The sequence below is a fragment of the Passer montanus genome, unplaced genomic scaffold (assembly GCF_014805655.1).
Source record: "Passer montanus isolate IOZ18808 unplaced genomic scaffold, ASM1480565v1 scaffold62, whole genome shotgun sequence".
In the NCBI taxonomy this organism is placed as follows: domain Eukaryota; kingdom Metazoa; phylum Chordata; class Aves; order Passeriformes; family Passeridae; genus Passer; species Passer montanus.
The window spans coordinates 702,286-713,677 of record NW_024371260.1 but is presented as its reverse complement, the minus strand read 5'-3'; the positions used below and the strand labels follow the sequence as shown (position 1 = coordinate 713,677).

At 56.7% G+C, this 11,392-nt stretch overlaps 1 protein-coding gene across 6 annotated transcripts; it reads left to right on the top strand.

The window, feature by feature from the left end:
- The first annotated feature begins 89 nt into the window (after nt 1-89).
- Nucleotides 90-10,546, top strand: H6PD (hexose-6-phosphate dehydrogenase/glucose 1-dehydrogenase). Of its 6 annotated transcripts, XM_039727744.1 has the most exons (7): nt 90-599; nt 821-974; nt 2,111-2,259; nt 3,418-4,072; nt 5,066-5,183; nt 6,710-6,979; nt 7,608-10,546. In XM_039727744.1, exons 4-7 carry the CDS (start codon nt 3,446-3,448, stop codon nt 8,963-8,965), a joined length of 2,373 nt encoding a protein of 790 aa, XP_039583678.1. In that variant the 5' UTR covers nt 90-599; nt 821-974; nt 2,111-2,259; nt 3,418-3,445; the 3' UTR covers nt 8,966-10,546. The 6 variants fall into 6 exon arrangements, with proteins under 6 accessions (XP_039583678.1, XP_039583677.1, XP_039583679.1 ...); XM_039727743.1 differs by having other exon boundaries at nt 90-974; XM_039727745.1 differs by having other exon boundaries at nt 90-979.
- The last annotated feature ends 846 nt before the right edge of the window (nt 10,547-11,392 follow it).

Sequence of the window (11,392 nt, the reverse complement as noted above, 5' to 3'; positions counted from 1 at the left end):
GGGCGGCGGGGCCGGGCCGGGCCGGGCCGGGCTGGACCGGACCAGACTGGGCCGGACCGGGCGGAGCGGGTCAGCCCGGGGCGGAGGGGTCAGCTCGGGCCGGGAGGGGCCAGCCGGTCGTGTCCTGCGGCACCGCGCGCCGGCCTCCCCGCTCCGGAACCGCGTGGGCGGCGGGAGCGCGGATGGAGGGATGGGATGGGATGGAGGGATGGAATGGGGATGGAGGGATGGAGGGGTGCCGGGGATGCTCCCGGCCCCCGAGGAGGGGCAGGCACGGACAGACGAGCCCGGGCCGGCCGCTCCCTGCGGGCACAGCCCGCTCCCGGCCCCGCAGCCCGGCCCGAGCGGGCACCGGGCAGCGCCGGGGCGGCGGCGGGTCCCGCTCGGTTCGGGAGTGTGACAGCGCTGCCACCGGGGCTCAGCCCTGCCGCAGATGGGCTCATCCTGTCACCCATGAGCTCATCCCTGTCACCCATGGGCTCATGGCTGTCAGAGGTGGGCTCAGCCCTGTCACCCATGAGTTCATCCATGTCACAGGTGGGCTCATGGCTGTCACCCGTGACTCATCCCTGTCACAGGTGGGCTCATCCCTGTCACAGGTGAGCTCATCTCTCTCACCTGTGGCTCATCCCTGTCACCCATGAGCTCATCCCTGCCATAGATGGGCTCATCCCTGTCACAGGTGGGCTCAGCCCTGTCCCCCGTGGCTCACCCCCATCCCCCGTGGCTCACCCCTGTCCCCCGTGGCTCACCCCCGTGTCCCGTGCCCTGCCCACGCGCTGGCCCGGGTTCCTCACAGTCCCCTGTCCTGCTTTTCCAGGGTTTTGGAAGCAGTGCTGTCATGATGCTGGGGCCAGAGCACACGGAGTGAGGCTGACCAGAGCCAGAAGGGCCAAACACGAATTCCTGCACCTCTCAGCCTGCCTCTAATGTGGGTCTCCTCATTAAGCCTCGGAGTTCTCCAGAAGCTGATGGTGAGGTCATTCCTGCCCTGCTGTTTGCACATACAGAACACCAGTAGGATTTCCCCAGTCCTCAGAGAATCCCAGAGCCCTTTCATGTGTGCAGAGCCCCGTGGGATCCCCAGGCCATGCTGCATTTTCCATAGAATCATAGAACATCCTCAGCTGGAAGGGCCTCACAAGGACCATCCACGTCCAGCTCTTTTGCATTTTTTCCCTGGAAATGAAATGAGCTCCTGTGGATGGGAGGGAGCTGCAGTGGCTGTGCAAGGCACTGCACAGCCTGGCTGCTGGGCCAAGCTCCTCTGTTTTGTGTGGATCAGGCCCAGGAGTCTTTTCGTGAAGCCTGACCGAGTAACTTTGTTCTGCCTGGCTGGGGGATTTTTGGAGTGTTATTTTTTAGTGGCAGCAGTGGTGATGAGCTGATGTGAAAGCAGTAAACAAACACTGCTGGGTTTACTGAGCTTATTCTGTGCAGCGTAGCTCAATATTTTGCAACTGGGAGGGTTGTGAAACTGCCTTTCCCTTGGTTTGGGAACACACGTGACTGTGGCTGAAGCTGCCAGGAAGTTCCCTGGCTCGTTCCCGTTTCTCTGTGGGGCTGGAGCAGCGTGGCCTTCCCAGAGCCATCCCATTCCTCGCTGTGCCTGCCCCAGCAGGGCTGCCAGGGCGTCAGTGCCTCTGCTGCCTGGGCAAAGGTTGCTCAGGAAGTGCAAATACCCCTTTATTGCACTGGGGAACTTTGCCATCTGTGTCATAACCCCACAGCAGGGGAAGGGGAACCAGAGAATCGTTCCTCTGCAGGCAGAGCCTCAGCAGTGCCCCTTGGCAGTGCCAGTGCTGCTGGCTGGCGTCCTTCCGTGGGTCCAGGGAGCTCAGAGGGCGAGGAGAGAAGGGAGGCAGGGCAGACAGCCAGGCAGAGGGCTGGCAGAGGGCAGTTAAACTCACAGACTGCACTTCAGCTGGGGGCAGCTCTCTGGGAGCAGGAACTGCCACCTTGCCTGTGTTTTCCCTGCTCACAAACTGCAGCCCAAGCACAGCACAGCCAGCAGGGCAGGACTGTGAGCACGGGTGTGCTGGGACGTTGCTGGCTCGGGCACTTTTGGTTTTTTCTCTGTTGTAATTGGGTCTTTCCTCCTGTTTTCCAGGAAGGGAACAGCCTGCCTTATCTGTCCTGCACACCTGAGCACTGATCAGAGACACCAGTCACAGGAGGAGCAGGATCTGCGCTGGGAGAGGCTGGGCAGGAGAAACATCTGCAGCTGCTGTTGTGGACTCTAAAGCTCCTGTGTTACAGGTGAGTCTGCTGGAGAGAAACACAAGATTTCTGCAGACCAGTTCAAGCTGCAGACAGGGAGAGATATCCAGATGTTGGTTTTAGTTATTTAGTTATCATCATTTATTGACCAAAGCTCAAAGTTTTTAAAGTAAATAACATTGTGTGCTGTGAAGGCTCTGGTCCAACTAAACACAGCTTATAAAATGGCATTATAGCCAGTGTGAGAGCTGCTGATATAACTCCTCTGTAATGAGAGCAGCACAGTGGTTTAGTCACCCATGCAGGAGTGACTAAACCTCTCTTCAGTGACACTACATCTCTTGAGATGCAAAGTCATTGCTGTGTTTCTCACTGTAAGTGCTAAATGTGTACTTTCTCTTAAAAACAACTTCATTCTGAATAAATAAGAGTGAGCAAAGGGACTTCTTGGCTTGGCTGCAGTGGTTTGAATGAGCACTGAGGGGAGAAGGGCAGAACAGGACCTGCTCTTCAGTGGTGGAGGCTGCAGGAGGCAGAGCACAAACCCCTGGCCACAGACACAGCACCATGAGGCAGCATCTAGACTGGCTCACATCAATCTGAGGGCTGAACTCCTTCCCCAGAGCTGTTTTTTTACCACACCAGTCTCCCAGCAGTCGTTAGAACCCAGTTCAGTGGTGGGGCACAGGAGCCAACAAGTGAAAGAAGAAGAGCCTGGGGCTGCCAGTGCTCGTGTTTGTCCCTGAGCTGCTGTGGCAATATTGACACGAAGCCATGCCAAGGCAGCCCAGCAGTGTTTGAGCACAGTCCCAAGCAGGATGTTGGGAGCAGGATTCAGTGTGCACGTGTGCTCGGGGTGCAGGCACGTGTGCTCCTCTGTGGCCAGTCTGAGGTGTGGATGAACGTGGGTTCCAGTTTCCCTGTGCAAGGGCACTGACACCCCCTCAGCTGTGGGAACTGTGCTGCCCAAGGGCCTTCAGCACCCGCTGCCTTCCACTTCTGGTGTGCAGGAGGAGGCTGCAGGTCTGTCAGGAACCCGAATTACTGCCTTGGTTCAGTTCGTGGAGGGGAGGAGAGGCTGTTGGGTGGAGGATCCAGGCAGAAGCCCCTGGCTCTTCTGGGGGAAGCACGTACCTTGTGTTATGTTCTGCAGTGCTGCAGCATGGATTGATTTGTGTTTTTACTCCTGACCTCTAGTGTTCCTGGCTCCACTGCTCTCCCCAGGATGCTGGGCAGGGTCCTGTGCACGGTGTTGTTCGTGGGAGCCCTGCCATCCTCAGCTGGAGCACCCCAGGGCCACATCTCCGTGGTCTTGCTGGGAGCCACGGGCGACCTGGCCAAGAAGTATTTGTGGCAGGGTCTGTTCCAGCTCTACATGGACCAAGTGAGCAGTGGGCACAGCTTCACGTTCCACGGGGCTGCCCTGGCAGCTCTGGAGCCGGGCCAGAGGCTGATGTTTGACGTGCTGAAGAAGCTGTCGTGCCCCCCGGACGAGGCTCCCAACAGGTGTGCCGTGCTCAAGGACCAGTTCCTCAAGCTGAGCCAGTACCACCAGCTGAAAACGGCCGAGGACTACGCGGCCCTGAGCAGGGAGATCGAGAGCCTGCTTCGCCAGGAGGGGCTGCAGGAGGCTGGCAGGATCTTCTACTTCTCCGTGCCCCCGTTTGCCTACACGGAGATCGCGGCGCGCATCAACGGCAGCTGCCGGCCGCGCGCCGGCGCCTGGCTGCGCGTGGTGCTGGAGAAGCCCTTCGGCCACGACCTGCACTCCGCCCAGCAGCTGGCTGCACAGCTGGCAGGCTTCTTCAGGGAGGAGGAGATGTACCGTGTGGACCATTACCTGGGCAAGCAGGTGAGCAGCCCCCGGCTGCCTGCAGACTCCTGGTGGTCAGTTCTGCGTCTGGTGGGAGCGTTGTTCCCCTCCCAAATCCATCTCTGGGATCCAGAGCCTCCATTTGCTCCTGGAATCCTGTTTCTCTGTCCCGGGAGAGCAGAGGAGATGTGCAGACCCCGTTGGGGTGGTGAGGGTCCCTTCTGCAGAGCAGGGCTGGGCTCTGTGGCTGGAGCAGAGATGCAGAACTCCTCTGGCCTCCTCCCCAAGGTCAGGGCTTTGGTTTCGCTGAGCAAGCAGCACCTGTCCTCTCCCAGCTCCACATCTCATTCCACACAGGCCTCTCTGCTTAGCCATGGCTTCTGGAAGCACTCCTCCATTTGATATGATAAGGAGCTGATGGGATGTTAGTTCTGGGGGATGCTTAGGGAAGGTTTCTTGCTGCCCTGAAGGACTGTCTGCTGCAGGTACAGCTCAGGATGTGGAGCTGCACTGTCCCAGAGGGAGTGTGCTCAAGGACATGCCATCCTTGTTTCTCAGGAGTGTGATGCCACACTTTAAAGCAGCCTGTTCCAGCCATGGCAGTGTGGCCAGGTTTTACTCAGAATTTGCATGTCCAGCTGTGGAGAGCATCTCCCCTGAGGGGGGATTTCTTCTGTTTTATTTTGGGGGTTTGTCTCCCCAAAAGAGCAGATGACGTTAGTGGTGTAAGCATCTGAGGTGATGTATTTCAGCACTTTGGAACCTTACAGGTCTGACTCAGCCCTTTGTCCTCTGACAGATATAAACTGAGTTCTCTGCAGTTTGCAGTTCAGCCTTTTCACCTGAAACCTCAAAATGCCTCAGAAAAAGACCTTTAATGTCTGCTCTGGGCAGCCCCTGGCGACCCTCCTGTGCATCACTGCAGGCTCTGCTGCTGCTTTTCCCTTCTCTGACCCACTGCTCTGCTGCGTGGGGCAGGGAGGCAGAGGCACTGTGAGTTTTCACTGGGTCTCTGAACTTTTCCCCTCACAGGCTGTGGCCCATATCCTGCCCTTTCGGGATCAGAACCGACAGTTTCTGGACCCAATTTGGAACCGACATCATGTGGAGAGAGTGGAGGTCGTCTTGAAGGAGACTGTGGATGCTAAAGGTTGGTGAGGCAGAGTGCAGGGTGTGCAGAGTGAGTGAGTGAGTGAGTGAGTGAGTGAGTGAGTGAGTGAGTGAGTGAGTGAGTGAGAGTGGCAGGCTCCTCAACAACGGGGAGGTGGCCCTTGAGGAGGTGCTGGTACAGAAATACAAAAGGAGCAGGTGAATGGTGTGTTGCTCCCTGGAAATAAAGAGGAACTGTCCCACACTTTCTGTGCTGGAGACTGACACACTTCCAGGTAGTGTTGCTGCCTCTAAGAAAAAATCCATTTGTAATTCGTCTGGGAGCAGGGGCAGAATCCCCCCTTTTTCTGCTGCAGAGCTCTGGGGGATTGCTGACCTTGCTATCCCAATTCCTGGTCAGCAGCCCTGGATTTGGAATTGGTGCAGTCTGAGGCCACTTCAGCTGTCCTGCTGTCCTGTCAGACCCCGGGCTCACCCCGAGTGTGCCTCTGTGCTGTTCTTTGTGCATCTCCTGCCTGGATGTTTCTGGGTTTGCCTGCCTGTTTCTGTCCCCTGCTCTCTGTGGCAGGAGCACTGCAGAGGGACAGTCCCAGCCCAGGGAGGCGGCGTGGGGCTCCTGCTGAAGGACACGGCTGCACTGCCTGCCTGCAATGCTGCAGCATCCCCTCTGCAGTGCTCAGCACAAAGCTGCTGGGCTGGGCTGCTGCCTGCAGCACTCCTGGCCACGGCAGGTGCCCTGGCTGCTGCACCAGCAGGACTGCCTCCCCTTTCCTCTGCCTCCCTCCCTCAGCCTCCACAGACTCAGCTAATGCAGTTTTGGCAAACTTGGGGTGGAATCTTTGGTTTGGCAGCCCAGAGCTCACCTCAGCCTGTTTGTGGGAGAGGGGTGCACTGCAGAGAGATCTAGGGAGAGCAGCATTGTCTGTGCACAGCCCCAGCTACTCCCCGTGCCCTCCCCCTCACTGAACAACTTTGTCATTTGTCATTTGATGTCATTTGATGTCATTTGATGCCTCTTTTCCCCTGTGCAGCTTCAGCTGGCAGCCTGGCTCCCAGCAAGTCTGCAGCATTGATCCCATTACTGAATGTGCCTTTGCACTGGGGAGGGAGATGAATGATCAGTCGATGGGGGAAGCCTGTGGTCGTGCTGCAGCTGCTGCTGGTGACACACAGCCTTGAGTCACTCCAGCAGTGCTCTGTCCTTCTCCACTGTTCCCACCTGCATGAGAAGCCAGGCAGGGAGAGGGAAGCGTGGCTCTGTGCACGAAATTTTGTCTCCCAAGGGTCTGGCTCAGCCAGAGCCTTCTGAGGGCAGGAAAACCATCTCGTCCTGCTACAAGCAGTGACCACTTCCACTAGGACAGGTTGCCCAAAGCCCCGTCCAGCCAGACCCTGAACACATCCAGTGACAGGATACCCACAGCCTCGCTGAGCTTGATTGCTGCAGGTTAATTGCTGGGTGGGGAGGAGAGGAGCTTGGAGCTCTGCTGTCCCTGGCCCCACGCTGAGGTGCAGGCAGGGGAACCAGGTCACCTGAGCAGCATTTTTCCTCCCCGCCGTGCCCAGGCCGCACCAGCTTCTACGAGCAGTACGGGGTGATCCGGGACGTGCTGCAGAACCACCTCACCGAGGCCCTCATGTTCCTCACCATGGAGCTCCCTGCCAACGTCAGCAGCGCCCAGCAGGTGCTGCAGCACAAGCTGCAGGCCTTCCAGGCCCTGTGGGGGCTGCAGAGGAGCAGCGCCGTGCTGGGCCAGTACCAGGCCTACGACAGCCAGGTGCAGGAGGAGCTGCCCGAGGCACGGGGCTACGTCAGCACCACGCCAACCTTTGCAGGTGAGACTTTGGGCAGGGGAGCAGTGGGAGCTGGGGAGAGCAGGAGCTGTGAGCCCTGCAGTACCAGCCCCGTGGCCCTGGGGCTCGCTGCTGACTCAGGGATGTGCCCAGGCATCCACTGACCTGGGAACTGGGAGCTGGACAAGATAATGCTGTTGTTGTGTCATTAACCAGTGATCCAGGGGATGGGAAGTGTAAGGGCTAAGGCCTATTACTATAAAATCTCTGCAGTTTTTAGAAGTGGCCTGTAAACTCTTTTGTCTTCCCATAAGCTTGAGTTGAGAGGTAAAGCTTTGTTCTCTGTGATGAGTGAACCACGAGGCCATCTCCAACCACGCTGTGAACATGAAGAGAATTGTCTAAATGATGCTCATGCTCAGAAACTGGTTTCCTGCCAGATGGAAGGAGGCTGAACAAGTGGGATAGCTGGGAGGGAGTGAGAATCATGGATGGCCCGGGTGGGAAGGGGCCATGAAGATCATTGAGTTCTGGGTAGGCAGTGAAGTCATGGAAGGGCTGAATGTGGAGCTGGAGACACAGTGGCTGCCAAAGGAGCTGAGGAGGTGGGCAGGTGCTGGGATGCCCAGGAGTGCCTGCTGCTCAGGTGTGGGGGTGTGTGTCGTTGCAGGAGTGCTGATCCACAGCCACAGCCCGCGCTGGGAAGGGGTCCCGTTCCTCCTCAGCTCCGGGAAGGCTCTGGATGAGCGGGTGGGCTACGCCCGCGTCCTCTTCAGGAGCAGGGCCTACTGCCCTCAGAGCGGCACTCTGAGGGATGCAGGGCTCAGCCCCTGTAAACCCAAGCAGATCATCTTCTACTTCGGGCACGGCGCCCTCAACACCCCTGCGGTGCTGGTGAGCAGGAACCTCTTCCAGCCTGCCATGCCCAAAGACAGCTGGAAAGAAGCTGGGGCTCGCTCAGACCTGCACGTCTTCGGCCAGCCGCTGTCTGATTTCCACATGTACAGCCCTGTGAAGGAGAGGGATGCCTATTCTGTCCTCATCTCCCACATCTACCACGGCAGGAAGGATTTCTTCATCACCACGGAGAGCCTGCTGGCCTCCTGGGCCTTCTGGACCCCTCTGCTGGACAGCACCTCCCGCCAGCCCCCGCGCCTCTACCCCGGGGGCGTGGAGAACCAGCAGCTGCTGGACTTTGAGATGGTGCCTGGGGGAGTGGCATTCACCCTGGCAGAGCCGGCAGAGCTGCTGAACCCCGGCGGGCAGCTGCCAAGTGACTTCAGGGCCATCCAGTCCAAATTCCGGCAGAGCCCGCTGGTCTCGGCCTGGGCCGAGGAGCTGATTGCCCAGCTGGCCTCCGACATGGAGGAGGCGGCCGTGAGGAGCGTGGCTCGCTCGGGGCAGTTCCACCTGGCCCTGTCGGGCGGCTCCAGCCCCGTGGGGCTGTTCCAGAGGCTGGCCAGGCACCACTACAGCTTCCCCTGGCAGCACAGCCACGTGTGGCTGGTGGACGAGCGCTGCGTGCCCCTGACCGACAGCGAGTCCAACTTCCTGGGCCTGCACCGGCACCTGCTGCAGCACGTCAGGGTGCCCTACTTCAACATCCACCCCATGCCCGTGCACCTCAACCGGCGCCTCTGCGTGGAGGAGGACAGCGGCGCCGAGCTCTACGCCAAGGACATCGCGGCCCTGGTGGCCAACGCCAGCTTCGACCTGGTGCTGCTGGGCGTGGGCGCGGACGGGCACACGGCCTCGCTCTTCCCGCGCTCCGACAGCGGCCTGGAAGGGGCTCCCACCGTGGTGCTGACGGAGAGCCCCGTCAAGCCCCACCAGAGGATGAGCCTCAGCCTGCCCCTCATCAACAGGGCCAGGCAGGTGTTCGTGCTGGTTCTGGGCAAGGGCAAGCACGACATCACCACGCTGCTCAGCAGGGTGGGCCGCGAGCCGCGCAAGTGGCCGATCTCGGGGGTCAGCCCCAGCTCCGGCCAGCTGGTCTGGTACGTGGATTACGAAGCTCTGCTGGGGTGATGGCTGCCCCATGTCCCCCTGCCTCGTCTGCGTGGCCTGGGTTGTCCTGCACCGTGCCCTTGTTGCTCCAGCAGCAGCCTCATCCCTGACCTCCCTTTGGGACATCCGTGCCTGCAGCAGCGCTGGCCCTGGAGCCGGGGGAGCTGGGCTCAGGGTCCAGAGCTCAGGAGGAGCCAAAGCCCAGTGCAGCCTCTCTGGCTCTGCTCTGGCTCCTGGCTGGGACTTTGGACAAATGGCTTCACCTCGAAGTGCCTCAGTTCTCCTGTCAGGCCTTTGTGCTTACTGGCATGTAAAACTACCTCACAGGCGCTTCGGGGGACTTGTTAAATCAACTGCCTGCCAAATTCTGTCTAATTTGATGTAATTCTCAGGCTAAAAGACAATAGTGCCACGTTCATCCCTGCCCTGCTCAGCCTGGCTGGGCCAGAGCCGTTGTCTCAGGGCAGTGATGGTGGTGTGCACAGGGATGTGTAACCCTGGGTGTTCTGGGGCTCTGAAAGTAATGAGGAGTGTGGCAGCTCACAGAGCTGCTGTTTGCCAGCACTGCAAGAATTACTGAGGGAAAGCTTGGTGCTCAGAGGAATTGTTTGGTTTAGCTAGCAGAGAAATCTTTTATTTTTAAGCAAAAAATGCCCACGTTAACTTCATTCCAGTTCTTTTGTATTTGGTGTGAGGGAACAAGTTTTAGTGAAAAAGTGACCTATGAGACAGTAACTACATTGTTGTGAATAATAGTTTATTGCTGTCTTACAGGTGTCTGTGGCATTAGAGTTTTCTTACTTTTGCACACTTGCTTGGTAATGTGTGGCTGGCACCTCCTGAAATGAACACTGAAAGGTTTATTTGCACTTTGAAATAAGCACATGGGTTTTTCCCCGGGAACTACTGTTTTTTCAGGTGAAAATAGGGTTTATTTCTGAAGTCTCTATCTAGTGGGTCACCCCAAAATGTATCTGAGATTTTATTGAAATCCATTAAAAGCTTCCACGTTTTCCTTGGTGACTGGAGCTATCTGGGTTGTTTGGGGGATTTTTCAGAAGGGTATTTTTTTTCCATGCAGACAGTTTCTGTTGAACACTTTAATACTTAGCATTTGCTAAATGAAAACCAAATATTTTTGAATATACAAAATTTATGACTGGAAAGAGAGAGACTGGATGGGAAGAAGGGTTAAATGAGCAACAAATCTGATGAGAAGGAATGGTAGCAATCCACTGGGCTGTAGGCCAAGGAAGCAGGGCTATTTTTATTTTGTGAAAGTTATTAATAGAAAGTGTGCACCTTCTTGAGAGCTTGTATTAACCTTTCTTTGCAAAGGCAGCTCCATGGAATAACTTCTTGCAGTCTGTTTCTCCCATAAGTGATTATTGATATGAATTTTTATTCATTTTTTAAAAGTCAAATGCATTCCTACAATTCAGTGGTATGATTATATGTTTTACAGAAAGCAAACACTGGAAATAACTAATTTCTCACTTCAACTTTTATAAATCAAATTGTAAAAATTTTTTTCCCATGAGTAAAGCTTTGTGATTCTTTCATGTTGTTCAATGAATAAAGAATTATATTTATAAAAAATAAGTAGTTTTTAACCAGAAGTGTCTTTTAATTTCTTCCAGACATGGGTGGTCTTTCCCTGTCCTCCTGCTGAGTGAAGTTTCAGGGTTTTAGCTGAGTGAAGTTTCAGGGTTTTAGTTGTGCAAAGTGGACAGTGTCACTGCAGTATTAAATGTTCACTCTGATTCTTGCTTTTCGTTTTTTCTTTTTGTTGCCTCATCCAGACAAAGCCAGGACTTCTCAAAACAAGGAGCAGACACAGCCCTTTTAAGGTGAGAAGATGGAATCACCCAGTGCTGTGCAGGGGCCTGGAATGGCCCGGCTCAGGCACACAAAGCTGCCCCTGCTGAGTGTCCGAGTGTCCAGCACACAGAGCTGCCCCTGCTGAGTGTCCGAGTGTCCAGCACACAGAGCTGTCCCTGCTGAGAGTCCAGCACACAGAGCTGTCCCTACTCCGTGTCCAGCACACACAGAGCTGTCCCTGCTCAGTGTCCAGCACACAGAGCTGCCCCTGCTGAGTGTCCGAGTGTCCAGCACACAGAGCTGTCCCTGCCCAGTGTCCGAGTGTCCAGCACACAGAGCTGTCCCTGCTCAGTGTCCAGCACACAGAGCAGCCCCTACTCAGTGTCCAGCACACAGAGCTGTCCCTGCTCAGTGTCCGAGTGTCCAGCACACGGAGCTGTCCCTGCTCAGTGTCCGAGTGTCCAGCACACAGAGCTGTCCCTGCTCAGTGTCCGAGTGTCCAGCACACAGAGCTGTCCCTGCTCGGTGCCCAGCACACAGAGCAGCCCCTGCTCAGTGCCCAGCACACAGAACAGCCCCTGCCCAGTGTCCGAGTGCCCAGCACACAGAGCAGCCCTGGTTTGCGCA